General features: G+C 42.7%; 1 protein-coding gene across 1 annotated transcript in view; it reads left to right on the forward strand.

Moving 5' to 3' along the window:
- DCLK1 (doublecortin like kinase 1) overlaps positions 1-7662 on the forward strand; it is an 82217-nt gene extending 74555 nt beyond the window's left edge. The window contains exon 4 of the mRNA XM_061628415.1: positions 6118-7662. Within this exon, the coding sequence (XP_061484399.1) occupies positions 6118-6195 (78 nt within the window). The 3' untranslated portion in view covers positions 6196-7662. The remainder of the gene's footprint in view (positions 1-6117) is intronic.
- The last annotated feature ends 3877 nt before the right edge of the window (positions 7663-11539 follow it).

Here is an 11539-nt window from a genome sequence, read left to right on the forward strand (position 1 = left end):
TTCCTAAACACAGGAGTTTTACATGATTGCCCTAAAGCCAGGAGAAAAGTGCATAATAGCACATGTGTTCCCAATCCCAGTATCACTTCTGAGAATATTTTGATCCTGAATTGAGGAATTCTGTGGCAGAGTCTTCACAGCTGACCTCATAGGACAAAGTGCCCTTTGATAATGTGGGTCCCCAGCTAAGAAGGGCTTTAAGGTGGGAACTGACACTTTCAATTGGGTCCAGAAGCCAACTAGTAGACCAGTTTTATGGTAACAGTAGAAGCTGACACATGTTGCAATTAGTTTTAACTGGTTCTTCCTGATCTGCCTTTTAATTTTTTTCTTTGTATGTGTATGTATATGTATATGATTTTGATCTTGCTTACCTGTAAGGATTGAAAAATACATGTGTTTTTACCCTCGTTGCTATGTTTAGGCTGGAAGGCTCTCCTTAGGGCAACCCCAAACTTTCAGTATTTTGTGGGAGGGATTCAAGCAGATGCTGAGAACTTTACATTTGCACACATAAAGCAGATTAAAGCACTCTGTTGACTTAGGGCAGGGATGGGGAAATTTTGGCCCTTCAGATGTTGCTAACTACAACTCCCATCAGCCCCAGGCCCCCTGCAAATATGGCCAATGATTAGAGATTATGCGAGTTGTAGTTTAGCAACATCTGGAGATCCAAAAATTCCCCACACTGTCCGAGTGCAACAGGTCCACTTTAAAAAAAAAGAACTGACTTTTTGCAGTTAGGAAAAGTGACAGAAATGCATTGAAAAGTGTGGAATTAATGATTAATGGGAAGACATATAAACATCTAGCCAGCAAATGAGGATGAATGCTTATTGTGGTATAACCTCCCTACATACTAATCAGAATGATTAAAAACGGAATATAATCTAACTTCCATGGAAGCTTTGTGCAAGCAGATCAGGGTGAATGCTGAATAAATAGGGTGCCTGGAAGAGCCTCTTGGTAGCACAACTGACCCTATCACATTTTCAAAGCAAAGAGTCTTCTCAGATTATTTCCCAGTGTGAAATTTCAAATGCTGTGTGGAACACAGGAGAAATATAAACTGGAATGAGCAGTTGTTCCATAACACAGCCCTTGCTGCATTTCGATAAAATAATAAGCATGTGGGATATGCTGAGAGTTCAGCAGTATTGTAGGTCTTTAGATAATATCTGGGGTTCAATATTCTTTTCAGCTACTGTTGCTGCTATCTCTGCAGATGAATTCTTCTGACTTTAGAGAGTATTCAATACTATATTCAAGCTAGGGAAGTATATTTTTGCTCAGTGAGGTACAATAAATGATGTTCTATAGGATCCATATTATACAGGGAGGCTTAAAATTATGCATGTGCTTAAGTATTAGGCAGCTTTTACTATATTGTCTTCTATAGTTACACCAGAACACAATTAAAGAAGGCAGCATTCTGGGATAAAATTTTCAGCAGTTCCCCACTATAATTTATATGAATAATTTGATACTACCTGGTTCACATAACAGCAAAAATGATGGTTTCAGCATCCATTTTTTTGTCAGGCAGGGCCACAATCCAAAAACAGACCTCGGTGTGCTTGAAATCTGTTGATTTTCAAGTACACTGAAATCTCTGTTGAATTGTGGCCAGTGGCTTTTAATATTCACAATTTCTGTTTTCCTTAGTCTAAGAACAATCTTGTACATTCAGCATTTATTTTTACTAATATATGCATTTATATGCACACTTTACTCTAGTATTTGCATTGCAAAATTTAGAGAAATGTGAATTTCGAAGGATGGCTGCGTTTAGGTATGCATATTGTATTGGTAAGTGCAAATTAGGTAGGTTCATTTTTAAATGTGAACGGAATCTAATTTCTTCCCCATTCCTAACTGAAAAACTATGCTAGTTGAATTTAGAGTTTTGAAAAACTGTAGAAACAACCAACATGATAAAGAGTAGTCCCCCGCCCCCACTAGCTAAAGTACATCCAGCGATGTACTGGGTTTTGCTGAAGGAGAAGCCTGGATTGAACTATAAGGGTGAGCAAAATAATATTCTGCTCACATTCTATGATGAGGGAGAATTGTAATGTCATGGAAGACACTGCCCTAGTGAGCATCAGAAACTGGAAGACTAATTTGATAGGACAAAAGCAGGATCCTAAAAAACTTTGCAAACCTTGAGGACTGTTCTTAAATTTGATTTCAAAATAGATAGGGATGCAGAAAAATGAGAAGGAAGGCTCTTTTCATTGGGATAGTAGCTGATTAAATACAGAATCCTTGAATGGAATTGCTGCCCAATGGTTTTATCAGTATGTAATGAAAGTGAGAGGAGTTCATAAAATCAATATTAGATGAGTTACTGATGCAATCTCTGTTGCTTCACCAGTCACAATCATTCTTTTCTTCTGACTATGCCATACTATATATCCTTTTTGATAAGGAAGACCATTTTGGTCTATGTACCATGCCAGGCAGTTTTCATAATGTTGCAGCTTGTGCATCACTAATAAAAGACTGAGAAGTCTTTCATGCTTCCAAGGAGCTCTGAGTCAGTCACATACACCCCCAATCTCTCATTAACATTTGGAAGGTTGATGGGGAAGAAAGTGATTTTCTCTTTCACAGTTAAATGACTCTTCCTAAATTAACGTGTATTTGATTTGTTTCATCTGCAATCTTTTTTCATAGATTACACTGTTTTGTCTTGGCTGTCACACACCTCCCCCCATTACGTAATGTTTGGGTGTCAGATCAGAAAATGTCCTATTTACCTTTTAACTGCAGAGCAGTAATATAACTATTTTACTGAAATAATACTATGTCACTATGGAAACTGTGAAATAAGACTCAGGATCCAGGTTCACTCTCTGGCATTTTCAGTTAAAAGCATCAGATACCGCACTAGATGATGGGAGAGAGATCTCTGCTGAATAGGTGATGCCAACCATGATTTGAAATTGGCTTTTTTCATACAAACCATAGTTAAGCTTAACTGTAGTTGTGTTTGGAAGAAATTATAAACTGTGATTAAACCAAAACAGGAAACCAGAGTTCCCATCACTCATTCCCATCACCATTGATCATGGTTTATCATGACATTCAAACCAGCTCAACAAATGTGTACTTCTCCACATCTGGGTGGTAGTCAAGGAGCTTCTGCCAGCCCTACCTGTGACCTTCCATGCCAAGCAGATATTCTGCTGCTGAGGCGTGGCTCTTCTCCTGTAGCCAACATGGTGCTCTCCAAATGTTGTTGCATTTGGAAACAAAGCCCTGTGAGGACAGACTGAAAGAACTGGGCATGTTTAGCCTGGATAAGAGAAGACTGAGGGGAGATATGATAGCACTCTTCAAGTACATGAAAGGTTGTCACATAGAGGAGGGCCGGGATTTCTTCTCAATCGTCCCAGAGTGCAGGACATGGAATAATGGGCTCAAGTTGCAGGAAGCCAGATTTTGACTGGACATCAGGAAAAACTTCCTAACTGTTAGAGCCATACAACAATGGAATCAATTACCTAGAGAGGTAATGGGCTCTCCGACACTGGAGGCATTCAAGAAGCAGCTGGACAGCCATCTGCCAGGAATGCTTTGATTTGGATTCCTGAATTGCACGGGGTTGGACTTGATGCCCTTGTAGGCCCCTTCCAACTCTACTATTCTATGATTCTATGATTCTATGATTGCAGCTTCCATCCCTGACCATTGACCATGATGGTTGGCATTAATAGACATTGTCCAACAACATCTGAAACATTGACTACATTGGGGGATGCAGGGTTGAAATCCTAACTAATAATGTCTTCCTATATCAATGTGGGTAGCTCTGTTCCTTCTATTCTCTTCCCATCTCTTCCCTTGGTTGAAAAATGAATGAGTATACTTTGGGTTAAGAATGTGCCAACACATGTTCTATAGAGGTGAAAGGCATAGCATTTGTAGATCCACTCACAATCCTCTTGGCAAGATTTGTCATAACAAATATTATATATGTGGCATTTCAAAAAAATGTTCCAAGCACTTCACATTTATTGTCCTAGGGCCTATGTTGTCTTTCTGATTGTGCTCAGTGCCAGAGCAGTAGCATCCAGAAGCTTTGTATACTTTGCGCTTGAGCAAAGATATGCAACATTTCAGTTTACATATATAGTAACAAGGATTTAGATGTTATCATGCCTGAATTCCATTTATTTGGCAGTGAGTAGTTAACACTTTGAATTTATCTTCAGTAGTGCATGTGTATTTTGGCAAGACCTTTCTTTTCTCTGTACCAACTGTCTGAATAGGGTTCACTCTTAGGATCCTCCCAAAATCCTGCTTTCTTACAGATGAATGAGCCTGCTAAACTATGCAGTGCAACATCTCTTGTCAGTTTAGGTTTCCTTTCTATGACGAAAATGAAATGCAAGCATTTTCATTCATTTCTTCTATTTGTCTATATTCATTTATTGTTTCATAGAAACTAATAGGAATGCATTAATTTAATTTTTAAATTCATTTAGAAAAAATGAACACTGCTAACACCTATTCTTATATATTTCAAAATGTTTGATTTTTATTGTCAGTTTTACAAAAAGTATTCTTGTACTGTGCGTTTGTGTTTGTGTAATGTGTAAAACCATGGGCCTCAGTTATCTAGACTTCTTGCCTTTAGATCTATTTCTTAAGGTGAAGTTTCCTGATCTTATTGCAGAACCTTAGGGTATTTCGGAATCATTTGGTGCAGCTAGGATGTTCCTTCAGATCGAGTGTGTGTTAGGCAGGCTTTCTAGGTTCTTTCCATACACCGAATATGCCGCCAAACGAGATCAGCCTCACAAGACCTTCTCTCGGTCCCACCGGTGAAAACAGCTAGGCTGGTGCGGACCAGGGAGAGGGCTTTTTCGATCGTGGCCCCCACCCTCTGGAACTTGCTTCCCTTTGACCTTCGGCATGCCCCCTCCCTGATGACCTTTCGCCGCGCCTTAAAAACCTGGCTTTTCAGGCAGGCCTATGGGATCTCTGGGATGGGTTAGGTTTTATACTGTATCAGTGTAGGATGGTTTTTTAGATGATATGATATTAATACTGTGATTGTTATGAATATGTTGATATTGTATTTTATATTGTGTACGTCGCCCAGAGTGTCCGTTAAGTCGGACAGATGGGCGACTAATAAATAAAATTTTATTATTATTATTATTATTATTATTATTATTATTATTATTATTATTATTACTCCCTCCTCAGAAATAAAGCATACAAGCTACAGTAAAATTAGGAGTTTAATTATGTCATAATTAAATTTAAGGCAGTGGTATAAAAATGAGATCCTTTAGTGGGGCCATCAATATGCATTCTATACAGTAATTGTACCCCATTGTAATTTAAGTAATTAAGCATCACAAATCTATATTTACTCATAAATAGATCCGCTGTTGAAATTTAAGAGCAATGTCATAATTCATATATATATATATATATATATATATTAAAAAGGCATCAAAATAATAAGTCACTAAAACCATAGACAATATAAAATTACTAAACAGAAAGTTAAACAATCAATCTGAATTACTAAATGTTTTGGGGAAAAGGTGTATCTTAGCAAGCCTTCTAAATGTATGGCACCAGGTGCACATCTAAAGGCAGGGAGTCTCAGAGCCTGGGTGCCCCCATGGAAGGTAGTTTTGCACCCCAGCACCCCATGAACCTCTGGGTGTGTAGAACTGATAACCATAGGTAGAATTGAATAGAGGTGGTGGTGAAAAAAAATCCCACATGCTGCTCTATCTGGGCATCAGCTGGGGAGACTGGATTTAGCTATCTGGTTCATGTTACATCCAGCAACATGCTTCAGCACCTTGGACAGCCTGAAAGTTCAGACCAAAACATGGAGCGGATTCCACTACCCAGCTGACATAGAGCCACCAGCTGCCACTGGTTACATCCCCCTCTCCTTTCAAGTGCTTCAGAGTAGGTACATAACATTTTTCATTAGTCCTTTTTATGTGCTCTTCCATGTCTAGACAGTGGTATTTATTCTATAATTATTTTCAGAACTGTGCTTTAGAATGAATATCCTATTCTCATTTATCGCTCCTGCTAGTTCTAATTCTCAACTAGGTGTGCCTTTTCTTCCAACAGCTTCTACCTGTGGATATTGATCTTTATGACCTGTTGCTTTCATCTTTAAGCTGGTTAATTACACTTTGTGCAAACTGAGAAGGGAGAGTGCAACTAGAATAATTGCTTGTCTGCATCACTACTGAAAGGTCTCAAAATCATCCATCAGCCTAATTTGAATGGAGGAGAGAGTAACTCTGCAAATGAGTTTTGTATGTGATATTGCAGATAAGCCATCTCTTAGCCTTTAGCAGCAACAGTGACTTGACGTGTTTTCTCTTGATCAATTAATACATCCCTTTTTGAATGTTTTTAAACCTTCTGTTGCATTTGTATGGGAGTAAAACACCCAGATTAAGTTTAAGCAGAGTTTACTGGCAAGGACTAATATTTTAAAAGTGTTCCTGCAAGGGCCATCACATGTTTTGATGTGACAAATTGGACACTACACAATAAACATAAGCCACTGAGAAGACCTTTTTAAAGGCCTGGGATGTCCCTGACTGTCCAGCCAAACTTCTACCTGTTGGTGTGAATTATAAGGACATAGCTCCTCATCTACCATTATGCCCCTGTGGGAATATCTAATGATGCAGGAGGGAAGTGATCTAAGATCATCCAATCCAGCCCCAATGTGTCATTGCAGAATTAAGACTACCTCTTGGAGGAACCCACTCCTGTGCGTATCACTTGATCTGAGCATGTCTCCTGACTCTTCCGGCCTTGACACTGCACCCAGTGCCTCATTGTCAGGGCTGGCCCATAGGCAAGAGTCTAGTGTCAGCTAGAAGCCAGAAGCCATGGGACCAGCCTGTAGTCAAGACCAAAGGACAAATTAGGAGGCAGGATTGAGGACCAAACCAAAAGTCAGAACCAAAGAATAACCAAGGACATAGGAATGCACCAGGACAACCTTGTTGCTCATGCAAGTCTTGGCTGGAAGACTTTTATACTCCTCCCTGCCCAGGAAGATTCAACAGCCAGCTTCAATGGACAGAGTCAGTCTATGGCCTGAAAGAAATTTACTGCCAATTGAAATTGAGGGGTTGACTACACTGGGCAACTGCACATGGACGAGCAGTTCCTGACACTTGTACACCCGAGCAACAGGAGAGCGGGTAATTTTGTTTTTGCTCAATTTGAGAATGGTTTAATGAGTAATTCCTCCACAGCAAAGAATGATTGGAAAGGGCAGCAACGCCAGAAGACTTAGTCATGCAGATACCCAGGAGGCAATCTCCTCTGAGTTCTCTGGACTGGCAGAGAGCCCTGAATTATTGGAATCCTTTTCTCCTTGTGCTGTACTAGCAGTTCTTTCATGACACACAATTTGGGCATAACTGATGTAGCATTTGAATTTGAAGAATGCAGTAAGCAAAAGTGGCATAAGTAAGAAGGTGTATCCATGAGTATGGAAGTTCATGGTCTTGAGGAATACTGATTATGCTTTCTAAAGAATTTATTCACTGGACATCCCTTTTCTTTTTTTGGTTTTGTTTTGAAGGTCACCTTAATATAAAAGTTCCAATAAAATAAAATGCCTCCACATTTCATTCCAAAGAAATAGCTTTCAGGGCTGTCAGAATAATTTTTGTGTTTATTGAAATACTAAAGGCATATCTATTCTTGTCCCCCCCCCATTTTCCCCCAGATACTTAAAAAAAAAAAGTGTGGAAGGGGAACATTATCTATAGATCCTGATAAGGGCTTTATATTGACCCACAGAGCACTCCAACTCAGGGCAAGCCACCGTAAGTGGTGCCAGAGCAACTGCATCCAACTGCTGTTCAGGAGCCTTTGGGTTGGCTGAACGCCAGCTCACCTGGGAGGTGTGTGCACAGACCAGAAAATAAAAACCTGCTCTCCCAAATACCCCTACTGGGGAGTAAGCCCTCTCCATTGACTTCTGTTGTATTTATTTTCTTAAACTGACCTTTTTGCTAGCATAACTTTTGCCTGAATTGGCACCTGCAGGAGTGCTCTGAACACAAGTTAGATGTAGCCTAAGTCCCCTAATCTCAGCCCTGCCCCCAGAATACTCCCTTTTCAGAGCTTACACCAGCTTCACTTACACCGGTCTTAGCTGAGCTGGCTGAGCCGGGCTAAGGGACTTACATTGACGTAGCCCAGCTAAGCTGGGGCCCAGCAGGCTCAGCTGGAGAGACGCCACATCCAGTTCCTCTCAGCCTGGTGTGAATACAGATTGTGCCCTTGGTTAGCAATCATGTATGTTTGTGTGTTAAAATTCCAATTTAGGTGGAAGGTAAATTGCTACTGAATGGTTTTATGGAATGTCCTGTGGTGTTGTAGAGCAGTGCCCTGCCCTGTCATTACTGAATGTAAACAGTAGCATTTTATGTGATGTACAGAAAAGAACAATGCACCCCCAGGAATTTGCAGCTATTCTTAGAAGGGAAAGATATGAAGAAGCAAGCATGAATGGGGTGTAATAGATGGCAGGGTGGTGGTGGAATACAAATATGGGCTGCAGTAAAATTTGGGCTTCCCAAAGCCAATTTATGAATTCCCACAGAACAAAATGTAAGCAATGCAATTAGGACAGAATGCAAGTATTCATTTATATAGCTGCCACTCACGGGTATACCTGGATTGGACTACAGCAGACTTCACCACATATTCAGAGGCCAGTATCTCCATACTGCTGCTGCAGAGGAGGAGCATTTGAGGACCTGGGAATGAAGTTTTACTTACCTTCTCAACTCTTCTCCATACACACCATCACTACCACATGTGAGATTGAACTGTGGTTCTCACCCAGTTATTCCTTTTCTGAAAGATGCCAGTAAAAATTTGGGATGCTGCTAGAGAGAAATAAAATTTCAGAACCTGGGAATGAAGTACTTTGTGTTTGCTAGGCAGACCTGGATGAGCATTTGTTCTTGGTATTTTATAGAATTTTTGTTTGTTTCATTTAGCCTCTTTTTATTGTAAAGGCCATTTAATTAGGCAGAAGGGATTGTAAGGCCCTTGGGAACAGAACTGTTTGAAAAATTATGTAAGCTGTTCTGAAGCTTTAGGTTGGAGAAGAATTTAACAAATAAAAACATACTCTTCTTCATCCTTTATTCTGATACTAGCAGTCTCATACCCAGCATTAGTCGGGACTTTTAAGAAACAAAACAAAAAAAATCAGTGCAGTTTTGAAATTGGTGGTTTAAATCAGTGCAGTTTTGAAAAGTTTGCGATCTTAATTCAGAATGGCATCTAATTGTATCCAAACATAGATGAAAACCTGCTCCTTGATCTCAGGAGCTATCATACAAAATTTGGTAACAATCTTAAGAGGTATCCACATGCATTGTGAACAGACACACAACTTCCCAAATTATACAGTAGGTAAGTAAGATGGCAGATCAGGAAGAAGTTGTCTATGATTAGAGAGTACTAGATATGGCAGTGTGAAGCCAGCTGGATAGTTGCGTTAGCTATATGGTGTTGATAGCAGTCATATTTAATGATGGACAATTTACCGTATATTCCGGCGTATAAGACGACTGGGCGTATAAGACGACCCCCAACTTTTGAGAAGATTTTCCTGGGTTAAAAAGTCATCTTATACGCCGGAATAACAGCCCCCCAACCACAGCCACAACTCTTCAACCCGCTTGCCCCCATAGCAACCTGCCCCCAGCCGCAAGAAAGACCCTGATCCCCGTTTAAAAAGCCAGCGTCCCTCTCCCCTTTCTTCCCTGCGTGGCCAGCGCCCCCTCGCCCCATAGCCCGCACCGACCTTTGCCCACCAAGAAGTGGATGTCGCTGAGCACCTCGTTCTTGAAGAGGAAGGCGAAGCGCTCCTGCACCGTCGGCTTCGTCGCCTGCCAGTTGTAGGCCGGCTCCCGCGGCGCCAGCAGGCCGGAGGCAGCGGCGGCGGTGGAGGCCGCCGAGGAGGAGGCCGGAGGGGCAGCTGTCGGCAGCGGGTTCCCCCCTCCGCCGCCTCCCGCTGCTGCTGCCGCCGCCCGGTGGTTGTGCGTCAGCGGAGGTGCCGGCGCGGCCTGCGGCGGCAAGAGCAGCGAAAGCAGCCCGCCGTTGGCTGCCCGAGTAGGAGCAGCCGCCGTGGCCGCGGCCCCGTCGCTCGCCTGAGCAGCCGCGGGTGGAGGAGGAGCAGCAGCAGCGGCGGGAGGCGGCGCAGGCGAGGCCGCCACGGAGGAGAAGGACGCGGGGAGGCTGCTGCTGCCGCCCGGTGGTTGTGCGTCAGCGGAGGCGCCGGCGCGGCCTGCGGCGGCGAGAACAACGAAAGCGGCCCGCCGTTGGCCGCCTGAGGAGGAGCAGCCACCGCCGCCGCGGCCCCGTCGCTCGCCTGAGCAGCCGCGGGCGGAGGAGCAGCAGCGGCGGCGGCGGCGGCGGCGGCGGCGGCGGGAGGCGGCGCAGGCGAGGCCGCCACGGAGGAGAAGGACGCGGGGAGGCTGCTGCTGCTGCTCCCCGCCCCGGCCGCCATTTTGCGGCGGAGGAGGCCACGCAGGAGATGGCAGGGACGGAGGAGCAATGGGGATTCCCCTCAGGGGAGGGGACGCCGGGCCAGGCTGCAAGCAGGAGAAATACGGTACTATATTCCGGCGTATAAGACGACACCCGGCGTATAAGACGACCCCCAACTTTTGTGAAGATTTTCCTGGGTTAAAAAGTCGTCTTATACGCCGGAATATACGGTATGTTGGTTTTAGCTGAATTCTGGCTGTTGCTGCTGCTTTTGATGATATTTTGCTATCAACTAATGATCAGGCAGAATGCACCGAAGAATAAATGGGTTTTTTTTTTTGCAAAGATGGATAAAAAATAAAACATGATGCGGCAATTAAATTAAAAGAAGTCATGAAACACAAAATACAGGATTGAATGAAAGCCCTTACCACATACAGGGCAGTATAGTGGCTGACATTTTAACAGCTGCTTTCTTACAGATAACATGTTTGTGGTAAAATACCAAATTAATCCCAATGCCGAAAGGTAAAATGCAACTCCTCAAAATACTATAGTTGATTAGAACTTTGTGGCCATATTCAGACATCACATGACATCATAGTTTAGTGGCTGTGGCGGCTGGTGGCTCCATGTCATGGGGCAGTGGAATCCACTCCAGGTTTTAGTCTGAAGATTCAAGGAGCTTCCAAGGTGCTTCACAGCTGCAACAGAGGAGAGAGGGATTCTAACCCTTTACACCTGCAGCATCCCCAATGTTCCTTCCATGGCTGCTCTTTGTTTTTGTTAGTGTAATCATGCAGTTGTTAGTTGTGTGATTCTTGCCTAGTTTGACATTGATGTTGAGAGAGTGGCCTGCCTAAGGCTACCTAATGAGTTTGTGAAATAGGTGAAATTTGAATTGGGAACACCTTCCCTTGCAGGGCAAACTTCTAGTTCTCATGATTGGATTTTAAAATTGGTAACAGACTAGTAGCAGTTCTAACAGGTGTGGTTAATATTTCCC

Source organism: Rhineura floridana, chromosome 5 (genome assembly GCF_030035675.1).
Source record: "Rhineura floridana isolate rRhiFlo1 chromosome 5, rRhiFlo1.hap2, whole genome shotgun sequence".
Classification (NCBI taxonomy): domain Eukaryota; kingdom Metazoa; phylum Chordata; class Lepidosauria; order Squamata; family Rhineuridae; genus Rhineura; species Rhineura floridana.